This window comes from Cyprinus carpio, chromosome B20 (genome assembly GCF_018340385.1).
Source record: "Cyprinus carpio isolate SPL01 chromosome B20, ASM1834038v1, whole genome shotgun sequence".
Lineage (NCBI taxonomy): Eukaryota > Metazoa > Chordata > Actinopteri > Cypriniformes > Cyprinidae > Cyprinus > Cyprinus carpio.
In genome coordinates, this window is record NC_056616.1 from 6,626,781 (window position 1) to 6,648,743 (window position 21,963).

General features: G+C 35.3%; 2 protein-coding genes across 2 annotated transcripts; one reads left to right on the forward strand and one right to left on the reverse strand.

Moving 5' to 3' along the window:
• Positions 1-2,782: 2,782 nt before the first annotated feature.
• On the reverse strand, positions 2,783-12,925 carry LOC109059767 (integrator complex subunit 7-like). The gene is made up of 20 exons (XM_042746725.1): positions 12,661-12,925; positions 12,449-12,578; positions 12,046-12,192; positions 11,702-11,839; positions 10,086-10,132; positions 9,805-10,004; positions 9,439-9,561; positions 9,242-9,359; positions 9,004-9,138; positions 8,799-8,896; positions 7,717-7,956; positions 7,490-7,627; positions 6,660-6,866; positions 6,334-6,528; positions 6,092-6,195; positions 5,103-5,171; positions 4,714-4,846; positions 4,510-4,608; positions 3,398-3,583; positions 2,783-3,280 (listed from the first exon to the last, which is right to left on the reverse strand). Exons 1-20 carry the CDS (start codon positions 12,755-12,757, stop codon positions 2,984-2,986), a joined length of 2,901 nt encoding a protein of 966 aa, XP_042602659.1. The 5' UTR covers positions 12,758-12,925; the 3' UTR covers positions 2,783-2,983.
• A 1,013-nt stretch (positions 12,926-13,938) lies between these two features.
• On the forward strand, positions 13,939-21,665 carry dtl (denticleless E3 ubiquitin protein ligase homolog (Drosophila)). The gene is made up of 15 exons (XM_042746162.1): positions 13,939-14,096; positions 14,172-14,297; positions 14,400-14,492; positions 14,590-14,651; positions 14,754-14,874; positions 15,513-15,578; positions 15,667-15,767; positions 15,935-16,008; positions 16,157-16,260; positions 16,336-16,440; positions 16,576-16,688; positions 16,782-16,871; positions 16,980-17,118; positions 19,718-20,286; positions 21,297-21,665. Exons 1-15 carry the CDS (start codon positions 14,042-14,044, stop codon positions 21,411-21,413), a joined length of 1,935 nt encoding a protein of 644 aa, XP_042602096.1. The 5' UTR covers positions 13,939-14,041; the 3' UTR covers positions 21,414-21,665.
• The last annotated feature ends 298 nt before the right edge of the window (positions 21,666-21,963 follow it).

The window sequence follows — 21,963 nt, forward strand, 5'->3', positions numbered from 1 at the left end:
ATTGGAGGCAGGTTTCGACAGGTGCTTTTAGCCACCAGTGGCTCTTTCACTGATGACTTTATGAAGGAAGAACTAGCCGGGGTTTTGGCCTCAGCGGCTGGTGGAGTTGGTTGTGGTTTGACCTCGATTAGCAGTGGAGTTGGGTCTTTGGTCTCCTCTTCCATTCTGCCTGATTCTCTCTCGTCCACCATCTTTCTTTCCTTCTTTAACTTTCTTTTCCTCCCCACCTCTCTTTTTTCCTCATCATTTAGGTACTTCTGGTCAGTATCGCCAACATCAAGGGGCCTCCTCATCCCTTCCATTGGGGTACTTTTCTTTCTGCTGTGCACTTCTGCACCCCCTGTTTTTTTCTCCTTTTGGGTATGCGGTGAACACAACATTGAACCCACTCAAACAGACTGCGAAACAGTGCCATTATAAAACACTGAATGCTGCAGAATGCTGTGAATGTACTGTGAAATGTCTACCAAGAGTCTCTTCCGAGCTGCAAAGTTAGTTTGGGTTAAATATCCACAAAAGATACGTTCTAGACAGCAGTCAGAGCAGCAGTTTACAGCTTTCAGATCACTGTGACATCATAATGCCACCATGTGTGAAAATTCTAAATTCTGCAGGTCCAGTTCTTTCCACTTATTTTAAATAATCTAATTAATAAATACAAATATTTTTATAATGCATTCTTTTGTGATTGATTATAACATTTTCAATAGTAAGTAATAAATTAAAAAATTTAAAAGGTAAACTGCAAATGTGTATGAATTTGAAAATGTCTTATTCAAACATGTCCTTCAATGGAAGTATATTGTAAGTGGAATAGTTGGGCTTACAAAATACCATTATATTGTTTTTATTTTACAATCATTGTGGAAAGTGCTACAAAAATAAGCAAACTGAGTTGAAAGTAAGAACATCTGACCATCTTTAAAAAGGAATGGAGATATTCTAACACTTTGGTAAATGTTAAAGCTGGATTAGCGAGTGTGCAGTGAGTGTTCAACTGCATTGCTATTTCATTATTGCTAGTATTGGTGTGTGAACAACTTTGTGTGTGTATGTGTTTTTGCATGGATGCTTGTAATTTAGAGCTGCGAGTGTAGCCTGAATAAGCAGTTCAAAATGGTATGTGTGTTGTAGTGTAAATCTCATTTTCTCTTTATTCCTTTCTCTTATTGGTTCCTTAGGCCTAGCATTACTAGTTGTGGCTGATGGCTACGATCACAGGCTATGCTAGCTAAACTAAAAATCACTGAAGTAATCTTTCACCCCAATATTTGTATTTGTGGGTAAACTATCACTTTAAATATAACCTATATACACTATGCAAAGAACAATAGTGCTATTCATAAAAATATGGACATAAATGGCCCGGGTCAAGTCATTTACAAAACACAACTTCTACAGTAAATCTGCGTTATGGTGTTTACACATACAGTCTTTCACAAATGGATTTTAAATGGACTTCAGCTCCTGTGAATACTGTACTGCAGAGGTTGTGATCCATTGATTTAAATCCATCTAAAAGTCATTTCATGTGCTCCAACACATCCATCACTGTTCCTCATGTAGCTAGCTGAGCATTCACTGGCTGTTACTGAAGATGTCATTAGAAATGTGATACTACTACTAACCCAGATTCAACTGCAACATTGAAGAAATGCACTACTTCATTAGCTTTACTTGAGTGAAGAAAGATTATACGTAAATACACAAAGAGGTTTGTAATAAAATAACTGTGAATGTGAGGCAGTGAGCTCTGTGAATTTAATAACAATATTATTAAACTGCTACTATTAGTTGTCCTTGTGGAGAAGAAGTGCATTTAAGTGTATTCAAATATTCACTTCAAATCTTAGAAAGTATATATTTTTATAATATTAACTATATTATTAAATGCATTTTAAATGTATTAAACTGGAACTTTATAATTATAAACGTGTTAAACACTTTAAACAAATGATTTACAATTTTCGGTTACATTTAATTTTTTAAGGTGTCCTTGTTACAGTGTAATCAAACATTTAAGTACTGAGTAATGTTAATTAACTACATTTACTTACTATAAGGTTAGGGTTAAGTTTAGGGTTTGGCTTAGGGTTACTTGCATGTAATTATGCATAATTTATTGTTATTATAAATGTAATGTGTAGCAAGGACAACCCAATTTTCAATTAAAATTACAATAATTTATATTTTAGTTCACCACAAATACTTGGCAGTACATTTAGCAGTAAACTTTAACCATATTTCAGAGACCATAGAATTATGAAATAGCATGTCTGTAATAAGTAAAATTTTTATAAGCATGGAAATTCAATATGTAAGTATACATATATATATATATATATATATATATATATATATATATATATATATAATATATATATATACATATATATATATATTGTGAAAAGTTATGGTGAAAAAGTCAATAGATATTTATGTTTTGTTTTGGATTTATACATTTGAAAATGAAATGTTTAAATATAATCAAGATCAAAAGCTAAAAGTATTTATGATAACTTTTTGTTAATTTATTTTTATTGACGTTAGCATTTCTGTAACAATTTTACTACCCCTGTAACTCCAAAATGAACAATTTATTAAAACCCAAGATAAAAAAAAAATCCAGCCCTATATAAGTGTTTAATATAAATACCACAAAAAGTAATAAGACTAATTTGTATCTGATTGATAGAAAATCCTCCTTTAGTACTGATCTGATCCACCATAACAGAGCGAACAAAGCAAGGAGACACATAATACAATAAATGCAAATTGTATCTTAGTTTAGTAATTTTATTTTACATTTACAATGACAATTATTCTGGTATACAACAGATAAGAAAAATGTAAGCCTATTTATTATTACAAAAGCAAAAATAACCAGACAACTGTTTCAACTCATACAAAACTGTAGAGAAAAGCCTAGAAGTCCTATAAATCCCCAGTATACAGGCAGCAGGCAGTTGATGAGGGTTGGAGGTCACTGGCGGGGTATGATGTTCCTCTGGGGTCCTGGCTGTGGGCCGGTCTGCTGCTGCTGCTGCTGCTGTAACTGATGCCGCAGCTGCTGGGAATAAGGGTCTTCCAGAGACTTTACTGATACAGTGAGTTTTGGTCCCGTCTTCCATTCGATCCCACTGGTGTCTACAACGGAAGCTTCAACAGAGACCATGTGTGTGCCCAGGATGGAGAAGTTGAGCAGGAACTGTGTGCTGAAGTAGTCATTATGAGGCTCTACCTTCTGCTCAATCTCATTCGTTTTGGAATCGAGAGGAATCTAAAGAAAAAGTTGAGAGCATGAGAGAACACAACTGATCCTTCATCACTGCTGGAAATATAGTACTGGGGGATCAACAATGTGAAGAAAATGTGTTGGACTCTTGGTTGAACTGACCTTGAAGTCGGATGCGGGTTTTGTCTGTAGAGTAGAGCTGACTTTGAGGCAGACGGCCTGGATCTTGCGGAACAGGCCCGGACAGGAGCCGTGCTGCACCACCCCCTCCACCTTTAACGTCAGCTGCTGGTTGTTCTGCACTGGGATTGGCTCGTTTGGTGTACGAGGAGATGGAGAGAGAGCAAGCTAAAACAAACAGCATTTTAAAATGTTATAATATATATATTAGGGCTGTACGATTATAGCAAAAATAATTTGCGATTATTCCCTTGAAATTGTAATTGCGATTATTAATTACGATTAACAATTTACATTGAATGATGTTTATACCATTGTTTGATACAACTGCATGCCATATTTTTATTTGAAAATAAACAAGCTGAAAACACTCTAACTGAAACACTTTTCTATAGTATTAAGCCTCAAATGTCAATTATACATCAGATTGGTTTCTTCTTTAAATTATAAAAAAGTAAAAATATGAATGGTATTATAATGTTATACTAAAACTAAAACAATGGAAAAAGCCTTAAGATAACATGTAGAAAGAAAAAAAATGTATCTTAAGCTTGCAGAATAACATAAGTGGACTTTGAACGATTAATTGCCGCTATGAACGATTACGTAATTGTGGCATCCATAATCGTAATCGCGATTAGAAAATCGATTAATTGTGCAGCCCTGATAGAGATATATATATGAGGGGTGTAATGGTTCACAAAATTTTCGACATTTTCGATATGTGGGGGGTAATTGGTTATGTCGCAATGTTGGAAATATTTCTTTTTAAAACCATGAAGGTGAGCCAATGGATATCACATAAGCAATGTGCAACCTTTGCGCAAGAGTTATTCGGTGAACTTAATCTCTGTTAATTCACTATGCAGAAAGTGAAAGTAAAAATGGAATGGAGTTATGACAGAGTAATGACAGAGCTTTCGGCATCTGACGCACATATTCTCTCAGAGACGACGAGAGACGTTTACATATGCTGATAACGGTATAATTAAACTAATTAATTTTTCATTTAGCAATTTATAAACATTTATAAAAGGGTTTCATTTTTTAATTTTTAATAGTAATTTTTAATAATAATTATACAGATTACTTACTTTAATGCTGGTGGATTGAAGCTTCTGGAAGAAATATCTCTGGAATGACAGTGGTACCTTCAAAATGGCTATAACAGCATCACACAGACATCCAGTGTGCTTGAAACAGAAAAAAAAAAAGATGCATTTAATGTCAAAATGTGCCTATAAAAAGTGTATCCATATGGATTACAGACAGGAACAGTCGGCCAATGAAAACATTACCAGGTAAGAGACAGGAGGGTGCTTCCTGCTTAGGGTTTCCACCTCCTCCAGGACGTGATTGAACACAGCCAGCATTCTCAGTTCATACTCGCTCTCTGCCAGTACTGATCCGTGTGTGCCAAACTCCTGGAAACTGAACCAGAGAAACCTCATGGATGTCTTTACAGTAACTGCAAATGAAATATTCAAACTAAAACCTATTATCATATGAGTCTTTATGTTGCCTAATAATCTTCCAAACCTCTTGTTGTAATCCCACATTGCATATTTGAAGCATTGTTATTAAGTTAAGATTCATTCTACTGATTCATTCACCTGGTCAGTCAAACATATCAGGAACACGTTGGAAAAAAACCTGTTCATAGTTGCATAACTGAGAGTATTCTTACCTGGCCGTTTGCGGATCAATTATTAAAGCCTCAATAACATAAGATACAAGCAAGCAGCTTTGCTGTTGTCTAAGAAAGGTTTTAAGGAAAGTACAGATGTTTGGCAAAATATCTTAGGATGAGGTCTTCATTCATTGTGGCCTTGCAAATGCCATATTTAGTTTGAAACAATAGCTAAAAAGTAAAGTGTGTTACTTTTGGAACAGTATAAACAAAATTACTAACGTAAACAAATCTGTGACACTGACCATGCAAACTCATTTTGTAGAAAGTTTATATAAATGTATAATTTGAATATAATATAAATTATAATTTTAATAGAATTAAATATAAATATGCACTACCATTCAAAGTTTACAATAATTTTTTGTGCGTGTTTTTGAAAGGTCTGCATTTGATTAAAAATTACAGTAAAAACAGTAATATTGTGAACTGTTTTCCATTTTTATATATTTTAAAATGTAATATTTTCCTTTGATGAAGAGCTGAATTTTCAGCATCATAACTCCAGTCTTCAGTGTCACATGATCCTTCAAAAATCATTCTAATATGCGGATTCGCTGCTCAAGAAACAATCCTCAGTACTATCAATATTGAAAACTTTTCTGCTTATTATTTTTGTGGAAACGGTCATATCCTACCATTAAAAAAAAGTTACTCAGCAAGGATATATTAAATAAAGTATTTTATAATATTAGAAAAGATTTTTATTTTAAACAAATTATGTTAATTTAAGATTTCTATTCACTAAAGAATCCAGAAAAAAATTGCAGTTCAAAAAATTATTACAGCTCTTTAACCACTATATATATTATATATAGGTTTGTTACATTAACACAAATTCATGTATAATATTAATATAAATGTAAATTAAAATAGAACCATTTCACAAGTGAAACTGCCAGTTAAATTACATAATTAGCAATAAGACCTTTAAATAAATAACTGTTTTGGCACACAGATTGTCCTCCAAGGGGAAAAAAGGATACAGTTCTACATTACGGAGGGTGGCGTAGTCGGCATCAAATGAAGACTGATACAGGTCGGCATAGCGAGCTGCCAGACTTCTAAATTCATCCATGGCTAATTTCATCTGAGTACATCCAACAAACAAACACAAAAAACACACAATAAACATGCCATCCTCATAAAAGAACTCCTAGAAATAATTTTAGATAACATGACGAGGCAACTGCAGGAACACAAACGGTTTGCAGTATGTTTTGAACACCTGTGTTGAAATGCGTCCGCAGCTCGGCCGCTCGCTGCCTGAGGACAGAGCGATGGTGGTGGCGATGGCAGGAGGGGGGCTGGTCTTCAGACTGTTGCAGGTGCAGATGAGCTGGGACAGGGCCTGAAGAGTGTCTATCCGCAGCTTCACAAACTCACACTGGAACGTCAAAGGACTCAGCGGCGTACTGGCGGCCTGAAGACGAAACAGGATTACAGTCAGTCACACAAACTCTTCTGTGCTGCTTCAGTATGAATAGAACCCAACAGAGGATAATACACAGCATACAAAAAAAAGCAAAAAGAGGATGACTGGCGAATCCTGACCGTGAGAGACGCAATTCCCTTCTGGTAGGATTTGAGTGCTTCGGAGATGGCGCTCATGGCTGCGCTGTAGTCTCCATCCGAAAGGCCACTGAGGCACTGCTCCGCCTGAGAGAACTCCATCAGACTGTTCAGCCAGAAGTAGAAGTGCTCTGAGGCCACGCGGGTACGAAGACTCTGGTACAACTCCCGAGAAAAATCATGGCAGCCCTGTGGACAAATTATAGATGGGAGAGCACTGGAAAGAGGTCACACTGTATTCAGCTACTAGCGCAAAAGTGTGTGGGGGAGTCTCATGAAAACTATCAAGAACTATCCAGGTCACAGTCTGCCCTAAAATGAAATGAAATGAAGTCAAATGAAAAAGTCAAACGAAATGAAAATGGAAAAAAAAAAAAATATTAAAATTAAAATTAATAAAATAAAATAAAATAAAATAAAATGAAAAATATATGAAAAAAATTTAATAAATTAATGTAATAAAATAAAACAAAATGAAATGAAATAAAAAGTAAAAAAGAAAAAAGAAATAAAATTAAATTAAATTAATTCAAATAAATGAAATAAATACACAATTAATTAAATAAAACAATTAAATTAAAATGAAATGACATTAAAATTTAATTAAAATAAAAAATAAAATAAAGTGAAATGAATGAAATAAAAAATAAAAAATAAATTAAATTAATTCAAATAAATAAAATAAAATGAAAAATGTAATGAAATTACATTAAATGAAATTAAAAATAAAATGAAACAAAAAGAAAGATTTTTAAGGGACATCAGGCAATGGAGTCAGGAAGTGCTTCCTTCTCTCTCATATCCCAGCTCACCATGCGGGAGGCCTGTCTGGCAATGCAGTACACGGTCCACCCATTGGCCACATTCTCCAGCTGCTGCCTGATCACTGTCTTTACTTCAGCCGAGAGAGAAGCCTGACTGGCCACAAATAATACTGTTGCCAAAGAAACCTAAGAAACACAACAAGACAAGAGTTGAATGTTTTGGGAAAATGGGACTTAGACAGCTGCGGTTGGACATCATTCCTGTATTTGCTTACCAGAAGCTCCTGCTGTTTCTCTGAGGTTCTGTGACTTGCCACCCTGAAGAGGTCCAGCAGGTCTCCCAGCATTCCCTCTGCCAGCACCGGCTGCTGTGTGGCAATAGCAGCCAGAGCCTGACACATGAGCACCCGCGCAGAGTCACACGCACAGTGCAGCTGCGCCAGCAGGAGCTCCACAGAGCTCCGACTCAGATGAGGACAGCTCTTCAACATCTTCACCAACGAGGTGAGCACCGTCTGAGTTACAAAAAAAAAAAAAAAAAATACCTTAACATGTCACGATTTGAAGTGATAGCCCACACCCAAAAATCAAAACTCCATCATCATTTACTCACTTTCAAGTTGCTCTAAATCTGAGTTTATGTCTTCTGTTGAACATAAAAGAGGATGTTTTGAAAAATGAGCGACCATGGTGTTGTAGTTCGTTTATAGCCTAAGCTTAGCATTTAAGGTCATGGTGCTTGTATTTAGGCATCAAAATTCATAAAAGTTATATTATATATGTTATAATTATATATTACCTATGATATATTCTTTTTCATTTATTTTACAGTGCAATTGTTTTACAATATATGGCTATTACTGTCATTTTTGTTATTTTTATTATAATTTTTTGGCTTCCTAAAACACCAGTGTGAATGTAATTTAGACTGAGACAGTATATCACAAATAAAAAGAGGGTTGAGTCCCCTTTAAAGTTCAGGTACAAGTCAATTCACTGACTTTTTTTCCCTGACTTAAGTTTTCTTAATTCTGAACTCTCAAAGTGCATTAGAAAGAATAACTAAACTTAAAAATGTACAAAAAAGGTTTCCAATTCTTCATTTGTCTTTTTATATTTTTAAATATTGCGATATTATCGTGTCGTGAGATTTTGATATCATTACATCCCTATTCACTACCCTATACAGACAATGTATTGCTCTTATTTGTCAGCGAAATATTACAAAAATTCCACAAAAGTAACCTTAAGTATCCAGTTCTTAGCCAGAATAAGCTGCAACATGAACCTGGCTCAGTGAGACTACTGAAACATGGACTCAGAAGTCACACATTGGAAGCTCTGTAATAAGACTTACTTTGAGTGTGGCCTGCGCAGTCTTACTGTCATCTTGACTGCAGAGCAGAATGAGAGACTCCATCCCCATCACCGTTTCCTGTTCCAGCTGGATGACCTCTGACAAAATATTTAAATTAAGTGACTTATCATTTAAATTTTCTCTATTTCTGACCTCCTTTGGGTTTGTACAACCTAAATAAAAATTTTGGTGAGGAGAAACCAACCTTTCTGTGGACAGGAAACAGTGATACTGGTCAACACTGTGATTCCATGGGCTGCCACTGCCAGGTTACTATGGTAACAGCACTCCTGCGCCAGCTTTACCAGGTCAGTGTGACGGGGCGCTGGAGAGGCCTCACCTGCATCATCCGGAGAGATCAGGTGGTTAAACTCACATGCGAAATGTAACGAGAGCACATGATATCATCTGTATACCCTCAACATGACGTCGTGACTCTGTACCTGTGTTAGGGCAGACGTACTGTTTAATAGCGATGGTACGGGAGAGTGTGGAGAGGACAGACAGCATTCCCAGCTTCAAACTGTTGTACGGGGTGCTGAGAGCACATTCACATAGCACCTACACACACACAACCTGGAAATTACATTTATTGTAGGAAGTGACCCAGCTGTCCCACATTTCTTCATGACTCTCTGACCTGTATGTTCTTCCTGGTCCACAAGTGAGGAGCTTTTTTAGCTAAGAGCTTGAGATCCTGAAAGGCGAGTCTTTTCACTGCTTTTCTGGGGTCCTCCTTCAAGTACTGGAGAAGCAGACGAATCTATAAAGAAAATCTATATAAGAAATCATATCACCATTTTATTATACAGTAACATTTTTATTTTATTTTTTTAACTGGGAATATATTACATACACTACCATATAAACGTCTGGGGTCAGTAATATTTTTCCATTGAAAAATGTGAACAAAAGTATGTTAAAGACTTTTCATTAAGAATTGTGGGAAATGGGCATCCGATGACCCCTTTAAGACAATATAAGACAACAGTAGACCTGCTCTGACCTGCTCCGGGATATCGACGAGTGAGGAGGTGGCCAGCTGGGTGAAGGTGTGCAGTGTGACGATGAGCATGGGTGTGGAGGGGTAGGAGGACGCCAGCTCCTGCAGTAACTCCCTGCTGCACGAGGCCTGGCTGGCATCATGGTGCATGTGCTGCAGCATCGGGATCAACTTCAGCTTCAGCTCCACTGGAGTGTCCAGTCCTAGTCAAACACACACAGTCCAGTCAGACTGGAGACCACTTACCCAAACCAGCAAGACCACTCCGTGAGGACAGCACATACCTTGAATCATTTCACTAATCTTGTTGCAAATTCCAGCAGCAAAATCTCTGCGGGGAAAAAATATACAATGAACATGACAGGCATTATTTCCGGGGTTATTACAGTTAACTAAAAAACATTGTTGTTACCTGAAATAAAATCAATGCAAACTAAAATAAATTGACACTAAAATAAAAAAAATATAAAAAAAACTCTAAATTGATTAAACTCTATATACTAAAATTAAATAAAACAGTAAATCTAACACAAAATATATTTTAAAAACTGATACTAAAATAACTCTGATTATTTATACAATAAAATAAAATTAGAACATAGTTACAAAATTGTTATCAGATATCTATGGCATCAGTCACCTTTTTTTTTTTTTTTTTTTTACATTTTCTAAATGTTTTCTATTTCCCTCCTTTTTAACTGCAAATAATATAGTACTAATTAAGTCTAATCATATGGGTTTTATGCCTTTAGTTCATTTATTTATTTTTCATTTATCTGGGTCTTATAAAATTTTATATTGTTTTATATATATACAGTATAGGTCAAAAGTTTGGAAACATTACTATTTTTAATGTTTTTGAAAGAAGTTTCTTCTGCTCATCAAGCCTGCATTTATTTGATCAATAATACAGAAAAAAATGTAATATTGTGAAATATTATTACAATTTAAAATAATTGTTTTTAAATTTATTATACTTTAAATTGTCATTTATTTTTGTGATGCAAAGCTGAATTTTTAGGATCATTATCACATGATCCTTTAGAAATCATTCTAATATGATGATTCATTATCAAAGTTGGAAACAGTTCTGCTGCTTAATATTTTTTTCAGAACATGTGATACTTTTTTATGATACTTTGATGAATAAAAATTAAAAAAAAAAAAAAAAAAAGAAGCTATGTTTTTAAAATATAAATATTTTGTAATAACAATATACACTACTGGTCAGTAATTTGGTGTCAGTATTTTTTTTCTTTCTTTTTTTTTAATAAAATCAATACTTTTATTCAGCAAGGATGTGTTAAATTAATAAAAAGTGATAGTAAAGAAAATATATTATTAGAAATGTATTTATTTTCAATAAATGCAGTTCTTTTTAACCTTTTATTCATCAAATATATTAGACAGCAGAACTGTTTCCAACACTCATAATAAATCAGAATATTAGAATGATTTCTAAATGATCATGTGATAGACTGGATGTTACATGTGACACTGAAGGCTGGAGTAATGATGCTGAAAATTCAGCTTTTGCATCACAGGAATAAATAATTTTTTTTAAGTATATTCAAATAGAAAACTATTATTTTAAGTTGTAATAATATTTCACAATATTACTGTTTTTTCTGTATTTTTGATCAAATAAATGCAGGCTTGATGAGCAGAAGAAACTTCTTTCAAAAACATAAAAAATAGTAACGTTTCCAAACTTTTGGTCTGTACTATATATATACTGTGTGTATCAAATCCATTATTCTCTTCAGGCCCATTCACACCAAAAATTGTAAGTAAAATGATAACTATCACAATAACTAGAAATACAGCAGTAACTATATTAAAATCCACACCAATGCACGCTCTGTCTATCAGTAGACTAGCTGTCACAGTGTACACTTACTTAGAGTGCGACGAGAAACTAGCAGCTGCAAAAATGGCTGCCTCTACTTCAACATTATCATGAGAGTCCAGACTTTGCCGGATGCTGTGATGGGCATTTTTTCTTTCTGGAATAATGGAGGCCAAGCTTCCCAACATCCTGTCGAAATGCACAAGACACAAAAACATAAGCATCGAAAATGTATACAATCACATTATTATTTCTAAGCATATTCTAGGATGGTCTTTGACAAAATAATTGAAAACTTAGTTATTAGTAGGAAGCTGATAAGAAACGCACGACGTTTGTAAAATAAAATAAAACATTCTGAGGAAGTGCATTCAGGAAAAAACACCCACAAGTACCTGAGAGTTATTGCTCTAGCAACAGGATCATTGCTATGGATGACGGAAAACACTCTTTTGACAAACTCGTCCACGTTCAGAATCTTCTCCAGGTGTTTCTCGCTCAGCTGCGTGACCTTTAGCACACAGAGTCGCAGAAAGTTGTTCCTAATTTGACAGGGGTGAAATTATAGATTCATAACTTTTCACTCAGCACAAATCTCTAAATACATTTCAATCCCAGATACATGTTATGCAATGCCATGTACATTTCATAACAGAGACAGAACAGAAGCACAACAAAGCATTGTCCTGACCAGCACTACAACTGACCAATCAGAAGCAAGTATTCCAGAGAGCCATGTAATAACAGCATGTACACAGCCTTCACGCTAACAGATATGAATGTCCTTTATTTAATTACCCAAGTCTGAAGATGTCTGCCAGTTTCAGGAAGGCAGAGTTGATGAGGATGGGAAAGGGATACTTCTGAAAGAGTTTGGGGAAGAGGACCACAGCTTCACATTGCTCGCCCAGTTTACACGATCTTAAACCTGTATCGGTGATAAAATAAGAATCACTGGGTACGTTATCAGATGAACAGATAATATAAGGCACGTATAGCTTAATCACAACCTTTATCGAGCTCCATCAGCGCAGAATTGGCGTCCAGCTCCTGCTCGCCATAATAAGCCGCCTCCGACAGAAACGAGCGCGCTGCGGAGAGCGACATAATTTAACGGTAGATTGCGAAAAATGTGGAACGACACACCGTTTTAAGCCTCAGTATTTTATTGGTTAGATCAGATAGACTTGGTGCATGAAGTTTGAAGCGGATGACCCGGCTGCAGTGCAGCTCACGTGACACACAAAGCCAGGCGCTCACGTCGGGTTTCCGTTGAACCACAAAGAACGCTAGAAGCGAAACCGCTCAGTGATTGGTTCCCAAAGAGGGCGTGGCCTATGCGTTGGCGTCAACTCCGATTGGTAGCTGTCTCTGCTAATACATTTTTTTTTTTTTTTTTTTTACTCTGCTTGGCTATCTATCTATCTATCTATCTATCTATCTATCTATCTATCTATCTATAAAATCTAATAAATAAATATTTTTCTTTAGTATTTATAGATAAGAATTTTATAATTAATGAATAAAAAAGTAAAAGTAATATTTTTATATTGATCGTTTTTTTGTGATTCACATCAAAAATCATTTACATTCTTACAAATACGTTGAAAATAACTTTATAACTTAAATTACTTTTTAACTCACAATTATGACTTAGTAAGACATCATTTGGACTTCTTATCTCATAATGATTTTACATAAACATGGCATGCAGGAAAAAAATATTTAGGCTAAATCGTGCACAATTTATAAATCGAGAGAACAAATTAGTAAATTGTGCACACGATTTAGCAAATCGAGGGAACGAAATAGTTATGTGTGCATGTTTTAGTACATGTAGGGAACGAATTAGTAAATTGTGCGCACAATTTATATATTTTTTTTCTTGCATGTCATGTGCGGGGCTCCGTATGATTTAGTATCTTGTATTTCTACATTTTGTGTCGTAATTTTGAACTTTTGTCACATAACTATGACCTTTTATGGAATAATTATGATTTGCCAAAGCATGATATTATTTCTTATGTGGCGGAAATGTGCTTCCATAAAATTGTGAATTGTCGTTTATTTAATTTTTCAAAAACAATAGATGTTTCGGTAAAGCATCAGTAGAGCATCTAAATAAATAAAGTCCAGCTGATGTATAATGTTAAAGCTGACCTTCTCTGGGCCACAGAGTGCCTCTGTTGTAAACATCCTGCACAGTTTCCAAAGAAGCAGCTCTGAATCAGCAGCCATTCCACTTTCTGCCGCTCAAAACTTCCGGTATTCTGATGTGTTGACCAATCAGAAGAGCGAACGTCGGTCTCGCGCGGAATTCGTCTTCGTCGCTTTTTCATTGTTCGCGGGAAACTGAGCATTTCTGAATGAAACACCTATCCGGCAGGAGCTATGACTCTTTTTCACCATGTTGTTGATCGAGGCGTTATTAAAAGGAGATGTAATGGTGAGTAAAATTTAAATATGTGAGTGGAAATCTACATGTTTACGCCTTTTCATTGAAAACCCCTGTAATAATCAGGTCAGCGTCGACACTACCCGCTGTCCTCTCTGCTGGACGGGTACCAGTGCGCTCGACAGGACGAGCACATTTCATACGGAGCCTCGGCTGCTGCTGTGCCACCCTTTGGATGCACATTTTCCTCTGGTACACTTTTAATTAAACGTTCACAATAAGTGCACTCAGTCAGAACCCCACGACTGTGCGAAGCCTAACTCTTTGTGCTGGTTTATGTGTTTATGTGCTCAGCTCCTGGTCAGCAGAACAGCCTTGGTGTTGCAAATGAGGAAGGGATTGTGACCATCTTCACTACTGGAGAAAAACAGAGCTCTGTGCTGAAAGGTTGCTTTACCTTCACCTAGATTCAAGACTGTTTTTTGGTAGGAGACCTATTATTTTTGTGAGACTGATTCATGTATGTTGAACTTTTGTTTTACAGAGTGGCAGGCACATGATAATGCAGTTTTTGATATTGCTTGGGTTCCTGGTGCAAACAGCTTGGTGAGTTTTGTATGCTCTTCTGTGCATCCATGCATACATCCATACATAAATACATACATATCTCATCAAACTATCTATCTAAATGCAAATATTAATTTACAGGTAACCGCGTCTGGCGACCAAACGGCCCGTCTGTGGGATGTTATTACTGGTGACCTGCTAGGAACATTTAAAGGACATCAGTGCAGTCTTAAATCAGTGGCTTTTTCCAAGCAAGAGAGAGGTAATCCTACTATTATGTAAGACTACAACTATCGTCAAAATAGCTCTCTTACTGTGCAGTATCTATCCCATAAATTATGTATGCATGCAATATGTCAATACTTTTGTTATGTGCAATATACTGATAATGCATCCCTTAATGCACCTTCAAATAGAATCAACCATTATAACATCTTTCTTGATGTGTGTTTTTGTTTGTTCTGGCAATAAAGACATTAACACACTTGGATTAAAATTATTATTTTTATTTATTTATTTATTTATTTTAAAGAGAACCGAATTTAAGCTGCACACTTTAATAAGATGTTGTAGCAATTTATTAAAAAAAATTGAAAAAAGTTTTTAAACCAAAGTAGTTGTGTTTTTATAGCTTATTAAAACTATTAATAATTGTTTTTCAGCAATTGAAATAAAATATAAATATCAGATGGAAAAAAAGTTTGTTCAAATACAAAGAAAATCCCATAACTGAAATGTAAAGCTAAATAGAAATAACAAAATGACTACAACTAAAATTAAAACAAATATAAAAGATTATTCAAAATATTAATAAATGCTCTAATAGTGTATTTAAAGGGTTTATAAAAGTGTGTGTGTTTTTCTCAAAATGTATATTTATTGGGGGCCTTCTTTAAACAGCTGTTTTTAGCACTGGAGGCAGAGATGGGAACATAATGATTTGGGACACGAGATGCAGTAAAAAAGGTACTTCATTATTCTGAACACCAGATCTTAATCTTATGGCCATCAAGATGATTTCTAAAGCTCACAAAAATGTTTCAATCCGTCACAGATGGTTTCTACAGGCAGGTAAAACAGATCAGTGGTGCCCATATGAAACCTGAAAAATACACGCCTCAAACGAAGAAAAGGCGTGGGATGGCGCCCCCTGTGGTGAGTCAGACAGTCCACAGCGAGGACGCATTCATTTGCCAGCTGTGCGTGGAAATATATTGCAGTGTAATACAGTCTTGATATATCATAGGGATGCTCTTTGATTGAGTGTTTTTTATGAAACATTTTATAAACAACAGAAGTTCTATTTTACAAATTCTTTTTAGGACTCCCAGCAGGGTGTGACGGTGGTTTTGTTCTGCGACGAGAACAAACTCATCTCCTCAGGAGCAGTAGATGGGTGAGTGCCTAATGGATTTGATGTACACATTTCTTTTCCTAAATATTATATGCTGCCACCACATTCTGTCACATTTTTCAACTTCATTTCTTAGTATGATTCTGTTTAAATGCTGATGTTTTCCCACATCATTCTGATCTCCTCATAGGATCATTAAAATGTGGGATTTGCGGAAGAACTACACTGCATACTACCACAACCCCCTCCCTCTACAGGCCTATCCTTACCCGGGCTCCTGCACACGCAAACTTGGTACACATCTCATGCCCACTCTGTCGTTGGACCATTAGTAATTAGTATTAATTTTCACTGTTATGTGTTCTGTAGGTTATTCTGGTCTGTCACTGGACTCCACTGGCTCCAGACTGTTCTCCAACTGCACAGATGACAATATCTACATGTTCAACATCAGTGGTTTGAAAACAACTCCAGGTAAATTTTAAATGTGTTTAAATTTGAGACTTATTTCCTGGGTGGAATTTAAATGCATTTCCTTTTTTTTTTTTTTTTTTTTTCAAGCATGTAAAAAAAAAAAAGAGGGCTCAACTTTTTTTTTTTTTTTCTCAGTTGCTGTGTTCAGTGGTCACAGTAACTCCTCATTTTATGTGAAGTCCAGTGTCAGCCCAGATGACCAGTTCCTGGCCAGTGGTTCAAGTGACCATCATGCTTATATATGGAAGGTAAGAACCAACCTAGAAAACTAGAGCACTAACCTGTGTCTGAGAACATCTGTGGTCACTGTCTGCATATGTGACATTTTGTTTTTGTTTCAGATTTCAGACCCGAAACAAGCTCCCATGATGCTTCAAGGCCATAGTCAGGAAGTCACATCAGTGGCCTGGTGCCCCACCGATTTCACCAAGGTTGGAACTAAAAAACAAAAACAAAAAAAAACTACAAATTTGTTAGATGTATGGACAGTTTATTAAATATAAAAGTTTTATATTGTCATATCTACACACTTTCTGCAGATTGCTTCCTGCTCTGATGACAACACTGTTAGGATCTGGCGCTTGAATCGCAGACCAGACGGAGAAAACTCATCGAACCGAGATCCAAACCTCGTAGGCTGGACACTTCGTAAAATCCAGTCACCACCCAGAGCACCTGGTAGGTCTCTCTGTGTGTGTGTGTGTGTGTAAAACATTTTATTTCAGGTCCAGAGCTACTGGTTAAAAGTTTGGAATCATTCAGATTTTTTTGAAAAGTTTAAAATAACTGTCTATTTTAATATATTTAACATTTTTATTTATTTCTGTGATGGTGTAAAGCTGAATTCTCAGCATCAATACTCCAGTCTTCAGTGTCAGAAATCCTTCTAATGCTCTATTATTTATATTAATAATGGTTCTTATTTGTCTGTTAGTATTTTTGTGGGAATCATAGCACGTTTTTAAGGATTCTTTGAACAAACTCAAAAGAACAGCCTTTTTTGAAAATATGAATGTGAGAATATTAAGCAGCAAAATCTGTTTTTTCCATTAATAATTAGAAATGTTTCTTGATCACTAAATCAGTTTATTAGAATGAGTTCTGAAGGATCATGTGACACTAAAAACTGGAATAATGGTGCTGAAAATTTAGCTTTGCATCACAGGAAAAAAATATACTTGATACAAAGGTGTTTTTTTAATAAGTAATATTTCACAGTGTTACAGTATTGTATTTGTTTAACACAGTGGTGGACAGTAACGGAGTAGCTTTACTTCGTTACTGTACTTAAGTACATTTTTCAAGTATCTGTACTTTACTGGAGTAGTTTTATTTTAAGTAACTTTTACTTTTACTTCACTACATTCCAAAGCATAAGATCGTACTTTTTACTTCACTACATTTCATAAAACATATCGTTACTCTTTATAATATATCACATGCTCGGTGTCTGATTCAAGAACGAACTGATTCTTTTCAATTAGCCTTTTAAATCGGTTCGCAAATCGCACCAAACGATTCATTTACGAATTAGAATGATCTGATTGCAGCTGTTCTCGAGTCTACAACTCACCGATTCAAATGAACCGTTTAGTGCGAGTCTCTAGTGAACTCAATTCACAACCGGGAGATCTTGTGAGCGCGCGCGACTGATGCTGCTAAAAGTAAGTTACTAATGTTGAATTTTGAGATTAATTATTGTAACTGAAAATCATATTTAGGTCAAAATTGTCAGTTGTTTGTGAACTAAATCTTCTGTAAGGGGTGATCTATTTAAGTCCACTGAAATGCTTGAATGCAAACACATCAGCATCTGTGCCTTTTAGGTCGAAAAAACAAAACATTAAATTAACACAGATTAAATAAATAACTAATGCACGTTCAAATTCCCGCTGCCATAACATTAACAGTTGTATTAAAATGTTACGCATTTATCCCTATGTGAAGTCTGTTTTTATATTGTTTATCAACCGTATAAACGTTTATCTTGTTTGAATTAACCACCCAAGTAGACAGATATGAATGTTTATTCATAACATACTGAAAATAAGTAAATATTGGTAGCTGATGCTAACTGTCTAGCTTACAAGCTTGCTGGTGCTAAGTTGAGGTTATTTTTAAAAATAAAGTCCAAATATTTTTATTCAGCCACCTAGATATATTATATCTGGGGGAAAAAGAAAGGCTGTGATGTTCAGAACATGGTAACTACAGTAATTATCAAAGTGGGAAGTGATGCCCTCTGGGAGTATTTGGCCAGGAGTGTTTTTACACCACAGACAAGCTTTAAGAAAATGTTCTTCCTAAGTTCAGGCCTTATTCTCATGTCATATATAACTGTGATGTTCTGCAAAACAACAAAACAACAAATTTTAAAACACTTTTTTTCTTACTGGTGAAAATCTGATGATCAAATGTGACCCTGGAGCACAAAAGCAGTCTGAAGTCTCTGGGGTATATTTGTAGCAATAGCCAAAAATACATTGTATGTGTCAAAATGATTAATTTTTCTTTTATGGCAAAAATCATTAGGATATTAAGTAAAGATCATGTTCCATGAAGATATTTTCTAAATTTCCTACTGTAAATATATCAAAACTTAATTTTTGATTAGTAATATGCATTGCTAAGAATTCATTTAGACAAGTTTAAAGGTGATTTTCTCAGTGTTTTGATTTTTTTTGCACCCTCAGATTCCAGATTTTCCAATAGTTGTATCTCAGACAGATATCATCCTTTCCTAACAAACAAAACATCAATGGAAAGCTTATTTAATCAGCTTTCGGATGATGCCTACATCTCAGTTTCAAAAAATTGACCCTTATGGTTTTGTGGTCCAGGGTCACAAATCTGTTTTCTCTCAGGTACATCGCAGTGTAAGCTTCACAGTGAACATTACTACATCACTCTCATCAACATAGCCATATATCAACAACAAAAATATATCTTGACTCCATGTAGTGGTTATTTTGAGAAAATTCCAGGTATTTTGAGCAGTAGGATTATAAAAAAAAATGTGCTAATATAAAATTAAGTAGCCAGCCTATATAAAATTGCAAAATAAATCTATCTATCAGTACTTTTTTACTTTCACTCAAGTAAAATTGAAAAAGGAGTACTTTTACTGGAGTATTATTTTATTATACGTATCTGTACTTTTACTCAAGTACTTGATTTGTGTACTTCGTCCACCACTGGTTCATTTGTGTTAAATTTATATATGTGTATATATATATATATATATATAGGTATTTATGATTACCATTTGGCCTCTCAGGCCCTTACAGCCCTGTTGAAGTCACTCCAGCCAAAGGTCCCGGATCTGAGAGGGCCGTCTCTCTGGCTTCACCCCAGCCTGCTGCTTGCGCCCCTACGGGTGCTGATTTGCCTCTGCCATCAAACACATCTGCACCTTCGGCTAAGGTCAGCAGCCCCAGAATGCCCTCGTCCATCCAGCAGTGGATCAGCCGTGGTACATCTCCTCTTCATAAGGTGCTCACACCTGTCCTCCAGGGCCCTTCCTCTGAACGCCGCGCAAAGCGGAGACTGGAAACAGGTGATGGGTCTGGTTTGGGAGAGGAGAGTGACGGGGTGTCTGAACTGTATCCCGACGTAAAGAGGAGCAGGATTTCAGTAAGCACACAGAACGAGAAAGGTGATCTATTCAGTTTGCAAACAGAGGAGAGGCTCAGCTCGGCTGGACAAGCTGGCACTGGCAAAGAGAACAGCTCTCCGAGGACGACTGATTGGCTTTCTGTGATCAGCCAGAGATTTAAAGGATCAGCTCAACCAAAAAGCCCCAATGGCAGCAGCAAACGGCACGATGCAAGAACACACAGCTCTCCAGTGAGTACATGCATGGAAATCTATACAGATTTAAAAACAAAAAATCAATCGAGTTCTAAGCCATTGACCATATATATATATATATAAAAACGCAAAAATTATTTAAGATTTATTTTGTAAATGTAAAAAACAAATATACACTACTGTTCAAAAGTTTGAGGTCAGTAAGATCTTTTTAAATGAATCATTTTATTCAGTAAGGAGGCATTACACTGATCAAAAGTGACAGTAAAGACATTTATAATGTTAGACAAATTCCATCAAATCATCTTATTAGAATGATTTCTAAAGGATCATGTGACACTGAAGACTGGAGAAATTATGCTGTAAATTCAGCTTTGATCATCACAGGAATAAATTACATTTTAAAACTTTTTTTTATTTTTTATGTGTAATATTTTGCAGTGTTTCTGTTTCCCAAAACCTGTCTGTTACGTCAATATCCCCTAGTAAAAAAAATGTCATAGTTTATTTAAAATACATTTATTTCATAAGAAGTATACTTCAAATCCATTAACATATATATTGACATCACTTACTGATATAATACCATAATTCAGCTTTATTTGGAGTATTCTTTGTTGCACAATGCACATTTCCTAATATTATGTCTAAAAAAAAGTAATATCACTCATTAGGATTGTATAATCTTTAAATGCAAGATATTTAAATGGTACCTGAAGTATACATGTAAAAGTTTCACTGTAGCATAATCAAATATACTGAAGCATAGCTTTAGCTGGACTTCAGCACTACTCTGGCACAATTTAGCAGTCTTTAGTATAAATATACTGTACCAGTGTAGTATACCAAAAGTAAAATTGCAGGTTATTTTTATTAAGCACATACATGTATTTGTAATATACTTGGCACAAAATAAATGTATTTCAAATATGTTGTAGTATATATATATATTTTTCACTAGGGACTCCCTTGTTATTATTCATTTAGTAGTTCTCAAAAAAAGCATGTATTGTTTTTTTTTAATTTTTTTTTTTTTATCTTTTTAGGTAGCAGTCTCTCCATGTCCAGTAAGAGTCATCTCTCCACCGCCAACCAAGAAAGCATCACCATCCAGACCCATGAAAAAAATCTCTTGCTACTTTGTGAAAAGAACCCAAGACTGATCAATGTTTGGCGAGAGATTGGTGTCTGTCTCATTATGACACATCTATGGGTTAAGTTCAGGTCCAGTTTTTTGAGACCAAGCTTATGTATTTATGTATGTGGTGTGTGTGTGTGTGTGTATATATGTATTTTTTTTTATCAAATTGTTTTTAAATATGTATAAGTTTCAAAAAGGGTCATATTGATGATCGTTTTGGTAAACGCTACAAAAGTCATTCGACAACGCAATTAAACTCTACAAGTTTTCTGAAGCTTCCACGTCTATCTGTAATGCATTGTAAATAGTTTTGAGCTTAGTACATGATTCAACATGCATTTTAAAGTAACTGCATTTATATCAAATTCTAGGTAAATCTTAAGAGCATATTTTTATTTTGACTTTCCAAAACTGTGATGCCCTTTCAGCTTGTGTGACCCTGAACGTGGGTCAGATTTTCAGTTCTTTATTGATTGTAAAGCAGCACTTTACATAACAAATCCATTTTCAATTAGCTCGGTGCTTTTTAGTTATTGATGATCTATAGTGCCGTGAGTTTTGCAATGATTTAA